This window comes from Artibeus jamaicensis, unplaced genomic scaffold (genome assembly GCF_021234435.1).
Source record: "Artibeus jamaicensis isolate MK-2021 breed Jamaican fruit bat unplaced genomic scaffold, CSHL_Jam_final contig_386, whole genome shotgun sequence".
NCBI classification, from domain to species: Eukaryota; Metazoa; Chordata; class Mammalia; order Chiroptera; family Phyllostomidae; genus Artibeus; species Artibeus jamaicensis.
This window is the reverse complement of record NW_026521811.1, coordinates 1,524,214-1,537,413: the sequence shown is the minus strand read 5'-3', so window position 1 is coordinate 1,537,413 and position 13,200 is coordinate 1,524,214. Positions and strand designations below refer to the sequence as shown.

Here is a 13,200-nt window from a genome sequence, read left to right as displayed (position 1 = left end):
GAAACCTTTTCTTTCCTGTGACTGAACAAGTAATTCTTTTTTGTTAGGAGTTCACTTTGTCAGAATCTTTTACTCTTTCTTCTCTGCGCCCCAGTAAAGTCAGTAGTTTGATTCTTATTTTGAGTGTCTTATAAATTCCTCCCTTTCCATCTGTTTGTGTTACTACCTCTCTGGTTTAAACTCTGACTACCTCACTTACTACAAAAACCCCTTGATCAGTCTGTCCAGTACCTGACTTAGCTTAGAATTATTAAAATGTCACCTGACTTCCAGTTCAATGTGAACCCAATAAACTCCTGGAGAATAGAGACCTGAGCTTTTGTTTCCTTTGTGGGCCTTAGTACAGTTTAAATGAATGGTGTTTATTATTTATGGAATGAACAATACAGTGTTGTCTAGAAAATGCTTAGTCACTTTCTGTAGTCACATATTACTTGCTGTGTATAGCCTATAGTTTATTTTGGATTAGCCCCTCTGATTTACTCTCTTGAATCCAACTCATTAATGCATCAGGTTTTATTCTTGCCCATAAGTTCCTTACATTGTAGAGTAAGCTATTGTTTCCTGGCAGTAAGTCCTTTGTCTTTTTATATTTTTCTCCATAGTGATTTGTCAACTATTGCTACTTCAGCAAAGATAAATATCTCCATATTGTTTTAGCAGTACAGCTGGTCAGTCAGTCCTCTCAAAATAATAGAGTGTATATGAATTATGTACTGTATTCAGATGCCTTTTTAAATTTCCAGTGATACTATTAATTAATAAAACCAAAACATGGTGAATTAAATGTAGGAGGGGTGAATATTGCCAAAGTCTTAAATTACTTATCTGTGTTCATTGTCTGTGTTTGTTTTTTCCTCTTCTTTTTTATATTTAAGGGAAAGGGATGAAGAAAATAAAGAAATGCCATCTAAATCAGCAAAAATGGAAATGTCTTGTACTCTTCTAGAACAAACACAACCTGCTACGTGGAGAAATGAGGAGCAGCATCTATATCAGAATGAGCCAGTGGGGGAAAAAACAGATAACTTATTTACAGATGTGGATTCAAAATCCACTGTGAAAAATTCTGCCAATAAATCTCTTTCTACAGAAAAACGAGGATCAGAAAAAAGGAAAATTGATGATGTAGCCGTAGAAAATGAAGTATTTGAAGAGGTATTTAAGAACACAAAATTAGAGTTAGAAATTGAAGTGAAAACTCAAAAACAAAAGGAAGATGTCAAAATTAGAAAAATGCCAAGATTGGACATAGAAACAAATGGCCCTTTTAAGGATGAAACAATACCAGAAAGTAACAAAATATCTGTAAGTAACATTTTTTAAAGATTTCATTTATTTATTTATAGAGGGGAAGGAAGGTAGAAAGAGAGGGAGAGAAACATCGATGTGTGAGAGAGAAATCTATCAGTTATACCTTGCACACCCCACACTGAGGACCTGCCCCGCAACCCAGGCATGTGCCCTGACTCTGGAATGGAACTTGTGACCTTTCAGATCGCAAGCCAGCACTCAGTCCACTGAGCCATACCAGCCAGGGCTGTAAGTAACATTTTTTGATGAAAAGTATTGCAAAGAGAAACTTAGAAGGTTAAAAAGTATTTAGATATTTGTATGACAGTATGAGTATCTGTTGTTTCCTTGGAATAAAATTATTCTTTAACACCGAGTATTAAGCGTAAGAATTTGTGGGTTGATAAGGTAAATGTCAAAAATAAAATGATTCTTTGACATTATATAATAAATGACAGGAAATAAAAACTGTTATTCATGATTGTTTAGTAGATTTCCAGGCTGCACTATAGTATCACACATTTGTCCATGAATGTAAGTATAGGTGATGCCTTAACAGAGGAAATAAAGGCAGAAAAATGAAGAAAGTTAGTGAAACTATAGGTGATGCCTTAACAGAGGAAATAAAGGCAGAAAAATGAAGAAAGTTAGTGAAACTAAGTATCTACTAAATAAATCTTTAGGAAAAATCATGTATAACATCAGCAGGAAGTTTTTTCATTTTTGACCTTTAATGTCCTATCTTATTTTCTTGTATGTTGATAATTGTTTTGCCCACTTAGGTCTAAGAAGCTCTTTATATTACTTCCTATTTTATACATCAGTAAGTAGCCTACTACCTGGTAAGAGCACAGATTTTATGAAATAAAAATGTAATATCTGGCCTCCGCTCTCATTAATGGTCATGTGTGGTCATCCCCTCCTATAACTCAGTACACCCAGTTTTCTTCCCAGAAAAAGTTCCCTTATTGTATTAATTAGAATTCCTTTGTGATCTTTAAAATTCTAAAATCGGTGGCTTAAATAAGATAGTTAATTTTTTCCTATAAAAGAAGCCCAGAGTAGGTAAGGAAAGCTGCTTGGCAGTCTCATGCCTTTAATTTGCTGGCAGTCTGCCTTCTTTCTCTGCAAGATGGAACCTCCAGTGTCACACTGATTTTCCACAGAGGAAGCATGGTGCAGAGAGGATAAGGTGAAGGCCTTTCCACTTCTTTCTCCCCACTTTCTAAGGAGCTTCCTCAGACTCTACTTGATAATTTGGTTTATTGGCTGGATTTTAGTCATGATCTGCACCACTCCCCATCTAGGAAATGCTTTAAGCTTGGCACATTGCTGTCCCTAATCAACTCATCATTATAAGGAAGAAAGAGAATGGATACTAAGATACCCTATAGTTGGATTGAGAACTTCAGAGACAGAGGGCTCTTTTATTATCAAAGATTGAAGATTACTTGTCAGTTTATGACGAAATTAATCAAACCAAGTGGTTTAAATATCCTGTAGGTCAGTTGTGTAGCAAATGCCACTACAGTGGAGAGCTAGGTAAGTTAGCTTAATGTGGTGTGTCGTAAAATCCAAGGAATGATTACCTAACCAAGTTTAATAAAATTATGTCTCCATAAAGATATGTTTATTCTACATCAGTTGTGAATTTACATTGTCATGTTAGCTCTAGCCTAGCTCTAGCCTGTTCCAAAACCTGTGTCCAGGCCTCTTAATGTAAATCTTCAGTCCTTATTTTTTTTAATATTTTTTCGTTAACATTTATCCCCCTTTATATCCCCTCCACTGTTGTCCCTGTGCCCACACTGTTGTCCATGTCCATGATTCCTCTTGCCTCTTTACTCAGTCTCTCTACCTCCTAACTGGCCCCTCCAACCAAGCTATAAGCCTGCTCTCTATGCATCTGTCTCTATTTTGCTTGTTAGTTCAGTTTGTTCATTAGGTCCACATATGAGTGATATCATGTGGTGTTTGTCTTTCTCTAACTGGTTTATTTCACTTAGCATAATGTTCTCCAGATCCATTCATGCTGTTACAAAGGGTAAATTTTCTTCTTTTTTACAGCTGAGTAGTATTCCATTGTATAAATGTCCCATAGTTGTTTTATTCACTCGTCTGCTGACACTTGGTCTGCTTCCATGTCATGTCTTGGTTACTGTAAATAATGCTGCAGTGAACATAAGGGTGCTTATATTTTTTTGAGTTAATGTTGAGGGTTTCTTTGGATAAATTCCCAGAGGTGGAATCACAGAGTCATAAGGCAGTTCCATTTTTAATTTTTTGAAATATCTCCATATTGCTTTCCACTGCACTAGTCTACATTCCCACAAACAGCACAAAAGGGTTCTCCTTTCTCCACATCCTCACCAGCAATGATTTGTTGATTTATTGATGACAGCCATTCTGACCAGGACGAGTTGGTATCTCATTGTGGTTTTAATTTACATTTTTCTTAGTGATGTTGCTCATAGCAATATTTTTTGTGACATGTCTCCTCTGGCAAGGGAAACAAAAGAAAAAATAAATGAATGGGACTACATCAAACTAAAAAGGTTTTGCATGGCAAAGGAAACCAACAACAAAATAAAAAGACAATCCACTGAATGGGAGGACGTATTCACAGATACATCTGATAAGAGTTTAATGTCCAAAATTTATAAAGAATTTATAAAACTCAACACCAAAAAAACATGCAATCCAATTAAAAAATGGGCAAAGGACCTGAATAGACAGTTCTCCACAGAGGACATACTGATGGCCAGTAGACATATGAAAAGATGCTCAATGTCAATAAGTGTTTGGTCTTTAGAAAGTTAGGCCCCAGTTACATTAATGTGGCCATACATTAGAAAATGTGTTTGCCTGATGGTACTCTCTCCTCCTGTATTTATTTTGATTTTCTCTGATATGTTTTTATTTTCTTTATTTCATCATCTTGTCCTACTGCGTGTCATTTTTTTTTAATAGCCTTTTTTTTTCTTTTCTTTCAGTTCTCTCCCAGATTGGTCCACTGCTCACAGTGGCCACAGCTCTGTCTAGAAATGGTCCTGGTTTTAGTCACAGAATTCTTTGGTCTATCCTGTATGGCTGCTGGTTAATCTTCCTAAATATCTGCTTTGCACATTCTCCCAGGACTCATGTCACTAAGGAAATGAGCATTAGAGCCCAGACTTGGAGAGACAAGAAGTGCACACCATACCACACTGATATGGGACCCCTTAGAAAAGGCTTTTGTGGGCCTGAAAAGATCTTCCATTTTAAATGCCGAGGTTTACATGCTATGTAATGTTATCAGGGAATATTATTTTATTTGCTTTGTGATTCTGTAGCATAATTTCCTTTGTCTTTATTTTATTGGGTTTCAGAATTCATGACATTCTGAATAAAAATACAGTACAAAATAAATAGGTTGTGTAGAGTTTTGGAGAGTGAATAGCAATTTGAGCCACATGTTTGGATAGTCTAAAAGTTAAAATACTGTATTGTAGCACTGTAATTTTTTAGTGAAAATTTTGCTACCTTATGCTGAAAGTAAAAATACTTTTGTAATTTTTAAAAATTTTATTTTGAGGTAATTGTTTATACATATGTTGTTGCAAGGGACTATATATAGAGATTCCATATACTTTTCACCCCATTTAACTGTAACATCTTGCATAGCTAGACTGTGTCAGGGAGTTGACATGGGTACAATTCATCAACCTTATTCAGGCAATGTGAAGTCATTTTGAATTCTTTCACTTTGTTATTAATAATTTAAAATGTCTGAAAGTACTTGTGAGTGCTCATCGATTAAAGGAATTGCACCTAATGTTTCTAGCTATAGACATGGTTATCAGGAACATTGTATATTAATTTTTTCATTTAAAAAACTGCAGTTTTAAGAAGGCAAAAAATGTTATACTTCTCATTGACCTTGGATTCTTTAGTTACATTTCAGAAAGGCAATTTCTAAAGTATGTTGATGGAAGAACTGCCATTTTCCTATTTGGGGATTTAAACAGAGATTCTATCACGTGTGTTTGAATTTCTGTAAGCTGAACTAGAAAGCTATTGGCCAGATACTCCTCCTAACAGTTTATCCTGCTATAAGTGGTAGATGTGCCTGAGTCTGGGCCTTACTTTCAGTCTTCCAGCCTCCTTAAAATACAAACATGACTTGGCATCCTTGTAAACATTATTCCTCTTCGTAATAGCACCTACTGTCTATACAACATCTCTCCTTAACCTCATTCCACCTCCAATTCTAAATTAAACTTTTTTTCTGTCTAATAACTATAGCATCTTCCAAAGCCCAGTGCAATAGCTACCACTCACTGGACACCATCATTTGTTTACAGCAGTCCTGCAATGAAGCATACTGTATGGGTTGAAGAGATTAGGAAACTGACAGACACTAGGAGTTGTTAAGTAATTTGCTGTGGTCACATAGCTAGGTTTTGATAACGGTACAAAACACAGGTCTACCCTGCTGGGACAAGTCCTAGAGTCTGGGTAGGGTATAGTATGATTCTCTGAGATAGGAAATACAAACTTGTTTAAGGGAATTTTGAAGGAGCGAGGCAGGATGGGGAGAGAAGGTGTGGGGAAGTAATTTGTTCTCCTTACGGAAACAGCTTCCAATGGGAGATGCGTGTGATAATACTCAGTAAAAGGGCGCATAGTAGGCTTGGAATATAAATCTTAATCTCACTATTGATAGACATTAATACACTTCAGTCCCTAAGCAAGCGCAAAGTACATTTGTGTTTCTGCCCTTTTCTGTGCAATTTATTAAAGTTTTTTTTCTATAGTTTTGTGAGGAGGCGAAGTGTATTCAGTCTACACCTCCATCTTGACTGGAAGCCCTGTAGGAAAGACACTTGAAAGTCAAATTACTCTCCAAGAGCACAAATATCTGTGAGGTTTTCCGAAAGTTGCCATTTTATAATTCCTTTGAACAATATTTTTTCTTTAGCCAAAAAAGGAAATTGGGAAGAAACACGAGATTGAGAAAGAATTACTGTGGTCAACTAAAGAAGACTCATTGGTGAGGAAATTTTAAATTTAATTTTTATAAAGGTTTAAGTTATAAACCATCATCTTCTCAGTTTCTATCAGTGTTCTTACTGAGGATTATTTCTCTTTCTATATTTTGGTCTCATAATTTTGCTTTCTTGGGAATTGGATAGGTCATATTATAACCATGACAGACTAAAAAGAATATAGAGAAAAGGCCAGGTATAATTCCCTGCCCACTATTCCATATATAAGTGACCTCGAACAAGTTATTTTCACATGATGAGCCTCAAGTCTTTTGTTTATAAAATAAAGTTGACACTTATCCAACAAGGTTTTTGTTTCTATCAAGTAGAGTAATGGATGTGAAAATTTTCTAAACTCTAAAACAGTACAAAAGCATGAGGCCATTGTAATTCTGTTAAGAGTTTCTCATTACATTCTGTCACTATCTGATGAACCTTTTCTTTTGACTTCTTTTTTCTTCTTTCCCTGTCTTTATCTTAGTCCCATTAGCAACATCCCTCTGGAAATACATAAAGCAACTTGAAAAACTAAGGTTGTCAGCCTGAGCAGTTATAATAATGTTGATGCGCAACCATTAGTTAATAACAAATGATGTAAAGAATCTCAATCTGCTACAGGAAGTAATCTTCAGGGTGATTTAATAATGGTACAGAATGAAACATGGCTTTCAGTAAAAAAAAAAAAAAAAATAGTGTGTCCAGAATTAATTACTGATTTTTCTGAGGTGTCAAAAATAATTTAAAAATACAAATTATTGAAAGTCCAAGAAAGTTTAAATATAAGAATGTGTGGAATGAGTTGTATAATAATCTTGGAGTACTTTTTTATCCTTGCCCAGGGATATGGTTATTGGTTTTTAAAGAGAGAGGAAGAGGGAGAGGGGGAATATCAATGAGAAAGAGAAACACCAATCAGGTTACCTTCTGTATGTGCTCCCATCAGGGTACTAACCTACAGTCTGGGTATGTGCTCTGATGGGGAGTCAAACTTGCAACCTTTTGGTGTATGTGATAATGCTCTAACCAACTGAGTCACCCAGCCAGGGCTGAAGTAGTTTTAATGAGAAGCAGACAGTTCTGAGATTTCTTGCCAAGAAAATATATACAAGAAGATAAATTGTTTATTGAATAAAGTAGGTACTAATTTAAAAATAATTTAATATGGTTTTAGCCTGTCATAGATTAGTATATTATAAATGTTTCTAAAGTTCTCAAGTACTTGAATAAACATTTTTTCTGGTTTTGAAATAGATATGATTTGATTCCAAATACAAAGTCCTGATGCCCAAAATAAACCTTTTTAACTTTTTTTTCAGATATTTTGCCTGTGTTTCTGTAGACTTTTAAATAAGTAATTTTACTTTTTCTTCTTATTTCTTCTTATCCATCCATCTTACCCCCATTAAGAACAATGACAGGCTTCAGTATGAGGATGAGATGCCTCGAGAGAAGATGTTACTGACTGAATTTAGATCACTGGTGGTTAGTAACTCTGCCTCCAGAAATGTACCCAGTGTAAATGATGATTGTGGTCAACTAAAGAATTTCAAAAAATTCAGAAAGGTATGTATTTCTTTAATTAAAATATCACAAGAAGTCAGTGTTCAAAATACCACTGATGCTAACCAGTAATAAAAGCAATTCATGTTGAAAACTGATGCTGTTTCTTCTGCTTAAAACAGTTAAAACATGAACTAACAGTTACTATATGGAACACCTGGAATGAAATAAACTTCATTAAGACTGAATTCTTGCCGTAGCTGGTGTAGCTCAGTAGATTGCTCACGGGCCTGTGAACCAGATGACCACAGTTTGATTCCCAGTCAGGGCATATGCCTGGGTTGCAGGCCAGTTCCCAGCGGGGGACACATGACAGGCAACCATACATTGATATTTCTCTCCCTCTCTCCTTCCCCTCTAAAAAATAAATGAATAAAATCTTAAAAAAAAAAAAGAAAGACCGAATTCTTTAAAGTGTGCGTTTACCTGGTTTTCCCACTGTAATCAGCATATTGATAGGGTCCTCTGACTTCTAATACTAATCCGAGACTATCTGAAGAGGTACTTTAACTCAGGACTTTATAAAGATAACAGATTTGTTGCCCTGGCTTGTGTAGCTCAGTGGATTGAGCTTGGGCCTGCGAAGCAAAGGGTCAAGGGTTCGATTCTGAGTCAGGGCACATGCCTGGGTTGTGGGCCAGGTCCCCAGTTGGGGCCATGTGAGGGGCAACTACACATTGATATTTCTGTCCCTCCTGCCCTCCCTTCCCCTCTCTTTAAAAAAATAAAATCTTTTTTTAAAAAAAGATAACAGATTTGTTAAAATAATAGAGCACATTCAATAAGAAAACTAGGCATTTTATTACTAATGTATACTATAAAATAAAATATGAATTTGTACACTGAATACTACCATCTGACCAGAGTCCCTGCTCTTTAGGAACTGATAAGGTTATTATTTTATCACTGTTCTTAAAAGAATATGTCTGATTTAGTCTATATTCTTTTGTTGTCTATTCTGGGAAAGTTTCTTCTATATAAACCTACTACTGACTGTTAGCTTTTGCTTATGCATTTGGTGAGAATACAGTAGTAATATTTTTAAAAGCAGTTTCTGTGGGCACAACTTTTCTCTAGAATGCAATCTGTATGATTCTTGTTACAGCTGTGAGGTGTGGGAGCTTTTTCTCTCTTAATGTTAGCTACTATTAATATTTCTCAGTTAAATTAGTTTTCTGCCTACTATGGCAGGCTCTAAACAAGGTTCTAAACTCCATTTAAGAGGAAGAGTCTCTTCTACTTAGAGTAGAAGATGGAAGTATCTCCATCACATGACTCACTTCCCCTTCCCCACCCTCAGCCCTGGCTCATGAAGAGCACAGGAGCATTCTTATCTCATGCTTATTACTTCATGTTCAGTATCCTATTACAAAATCTCATTGTTAAATCAAAATCCAAAATGCGTACCTTTGTTTTTTTTACTAAGTTACTAAAGGTAAAACAAAAATATTCACTGTTGGCACAGGAGTGGTGAAGAGATATAAAGCAGTACACTGCTGTAAAGTAGTTTGGAAAAACCTAAAATGCTTAAAAATGTTAATATCATGAGAAGGAATTTTTTTGAGAGGAAAAAATTCAACCCAAAATTTGTAGGAAAAGGTTAATTACCTATAGTGAAAGAATTTGAATTTTTTTAATACACCCAAATCAATGACATGGCTATATTTGTACTTTTAAAATACTGCTTAATGATTAAACAAATTTAACATTCCCTTTCCAGTTTCTATTTTAAAAGTATGTTGCATAAATATTAAGGATGTATTACTTACTCCCTAAATACAATATTACCAGTTTGCTTATTATGCATTTTCACATATTTTTAAGTACTTTTTTAATTTGTAAGCAATAAAATTTCAATTAAAAGTATGAACTGTTGACATTTCAAATATCTCTTGCTAGGCATGTATAAATTAGGAAGTTTGGATACTTGGATATTCACAAGTCCTAGAAACAACATTGGCTTTGATACCTTTAGAACACAGAATACAACAAACAAAAAGTGCTGGCGAGGATGTGGAGAAAAAGGAACCCTAGTATACTGTTGGTGGGAAAGCAGACTGAGGTAGCCACTTTGGAACACAGTATGGAATCTCCTCAAAAAACTAAAGATGGAACCACCGTTTGATCCATGATCCCACTGCTGGGATTATACACTAAGAATACTGAAACACTAATTCAAAAGAACCTGTGTACTCTGGTATTCATAGCAGCATTATTACCTGTAGTATTACATATAGCAGTATATTGTAACAGCCAAGTGCTGGAAACAGTGCTCAGCAGTAAATGAGTGGATCAAAAAACTGGAACATTTACACAATGGAATAGTGTGCAGCACAAAGAAAGAAGGAACTCATCTTTCCTGACAGCATGGATGGAACTGGAGAGCATTATGTTAAGTGAAATAAGCCAGATGGGGAAAGACAAATACCATATAATCTCACCTATAAGTGGAATCTAATGAACAAACAAATGAGCAAAATAGAACCAGAGAAATGGAAACAGGAACAAACTGACACTGACCAGAGAAGATAGGGGAGAGGGATAACTGGGGGAAAGAAGGTTCCAGTCAAGGAACATGTATAAAGGACCCATGGTAATGGGAAATGGGTGGGGATTGACTAAAGGAATGGAGGTATGGGCAAGGCAGGGGAGAGCAATGGGAAATACTGGGACAACTAATTGAACAACAACAAAAAGTAAATTAAAAAGTAATACTTTAAATTACAGTGTGTGTATTCACCTTGGGTTGCTTTAATTTTTATATGGTGAGCTAAGGTCATTTTTTAAATAAAACCTCGAAATTCAAAATCTTAAATTCTCTTAGTACATAAATCCTATTTATATGTCTAAATCTGAGTATAATAATAGGGCAAAAACATGATTAGCACTTACCACTGTTTTATGCACTGTCAGTTATAGGATATATACATCTTTGATTTACACATGATTTACAATCCTTGCTTTTTTAAAAGCTTTTAAAAAATGATTGCCTTAATTTGTTAATGTATTTAATCTTACTATTTAACTATTTAACAGGTCACATTTCCTGGAGCAGGAAAATTTCCACAAATCATTGGAGGATCAGATCTAATAGCTCATCATGCCCGAAAGAATACAGAATTAGAAGAGTGGTTAAGACAGGAAATGGAGGTTAGTAGAAAGTAAGGCCTGGTAAAATGTTTTGATTTGTATTTTGATCCTTTCTGGTTTCCTTAGAATAAATTCTTAAAACTGAGGTTGGTTATTCAGGAAAATTCCTGAGTTACTGAGCATTAAGATTAATTGATAACTTTCTATAACACTGCTTTAAGGGACTTCTAGATTTACTTGTTTAAAAATGAGACCTAAACAGTGACTTAAGTTTATATCCTCATGTAAAGGAAAAAAAGAGACTTAACCCACAAAAATTCAAAAGAAAACTAAAGGATAACAATGAAAAGAATGATCATATGGAGGGATAGCTATTAGAAATACATCAATATAGTGGGAAAGACTGGGCTTCTTAAATCTGTGAATTGTCTTTTAACAGTTCTAAAGATTTCTCATTTCTTGGATACTACCTTTTTCCTGTTTCCTCTAATATTTCTTTTCTGTGTTTCTTAAAGGAATCCTCATACTGTTTTCAGTAGTGGCTATACCATTTTACATACCCATGAACAGTGAGTGCATAAGGATTCTAATTTCTGCACATTCTCCCCATCACTTGTTATTTTCTGGCTTTTTGCTAGTAACCATCTTAATGGTTGTGAGGTAGTATCTCATTTGATTATGCATTTCCCTAAGGATTAATGATGTTGAGCATATTCTTGTATGCTTGTTGGACATCTGTACATCATCTTTTGAGAAATGTCTATTCAAATCTTTTCCATTTTTAATCAGATTTTTAATCTTTTGTTCTAGGAGTTCTTTATATATTCTGTATATTCACCCCTTTTCAGATACATGACTTGCTCATACTTTCTTCCTATATCTGGGTTGCTTTTTCATTGTGTACTTTGGTACACAGAAGTCTTAAATTTTGATGTAGTCCAGTTTATCTGGGCTTTTTTTGTTTTGTTTTGTTACCTGTGTTTTTGGTGTTATATTCAAGTAATTATTGCTGAATCCAATGTGAGGAAGCTTTCCCCCTGTGTTTTCTTCTAAGAGTGTTTTAGTTTTAGCTCTTACATTTAGATCCTTGATCCACTTTGAGATAATTTTTATATTTAGTGTTAGGATAGGTCTAATTTCATTCTCTGTTGTTACACTTTTACACTTTGGTTTAATGATACATGAGCACAGCATCTTGAAGGTGGGGAGGGCTTTAAAGTCAGTTATACTGTTGAAAGCTGCTTGCTGAGAGAAACTTGCCTTAATGCCCTCTTTCATGGGCAGTCGTTATCTATCTCATTTTTCCCCAAAGACTCATTTCTAACTTTTGAAATGGTAAAAGAAATCATTAGATAATATTAATAATTGAGGAGTAGTGATTTGTAATATTTAGTTTAGGTTCTTAAACATTTTGTTATGAAAAGTTTTCAAATACACACCAAGTAAAGATAATTGTGAAACACCCCCTCAGCACAGAGCTTCAACAACATCAGCACTGTGCCCATCTTGCTTTATCTACTCCCTTTCCAAACTTCTTTTATAATTTTTAAAATTTGTTTCTGTTTTAATCATTTTTATTGTTATTCTATTACAGTTGCCTCAATTTATCCCCTTTGCCCTCCTCTGCCCATCCCACACCACCACCCCACAGTCAATTTAATAAGCAAAATAAACTAACAAACAAAGTAGAACCACAGTCATGGAAATATGGAGCAGATTGAAAGTGACCAGAGAGGAGGGGAGGAGAACAGTGGTGGAAGAAGGGGAAGGAACTAGACAAAGAACAAGCATGAATGATCCACAATCAAACTTCTTTTCTTTCTGGAGTATTTTCAAGCAAATCCCAATCATTTTATCATCTTGCTCATATTTATATGCTTAATGCAAGCATACAGATTCCTGATCAAATACATGTTTTTCTATGTACTTTATACCTGTATAATCAATTCATATTGTTTTAAACCCTACATGTAGGACCAGCAGCATGATTTTGATATTTGAAATTGCTTTAGAGTTCTTTAATGTTGCATATTTACTTTTTTGCTTGGTAATTTCTTCACATTGCCTTACAGTATAGTATTTACATTATTTCATCCATTTGTCATGTTTTCATTTAACATATATTTTTTTATTTTGGGGAGTCTGTTCTATTCATGTCTAAATCTTCTTTGTTCCTTGCTACTGTTTTTAAGCTTCCCTATTTTGTATTCTTTGCCTGATGATACCAATA

At 34.9% G+C, this 13,200-nt stretch overlaps 1 protein-coding gene across 4 annotated transcripts in view; it reads left to right on the top strand.

Moving 5' to 3' along the window:
- Positions 1-13,200, top strand: part of NBN (nibrin) — a 62,080-nt gene that overhangs the window by 31,552 nt on the left and 17,328 nt on the right. For 2 of the 4 annotated variants that reach the window (XM_053664710.1, XM_053664711.1), the window contains exons 11-14: positions 879-1,308; positions 6,254-6,325; positions 7,728-7,883; positions 10,917-11,030. In XM_053664710.1, coding sequence (XP_053520685.1) covers positions 879-1,308; positions 6,254-6,325; positions 7,728-7,883; positions 10,917-11,030 — 772 coding nt within the window. The remainder of the gene's footprint in view (positions 1-878; positions 1,309-6,253; positions 6,326-7,727; positions 7,884-10,916; positions 11,031-13,200) is intronic. The other 2 variants (XM_053664712.1, XM_053664713.1) reach the window with 2 other exon arrangements.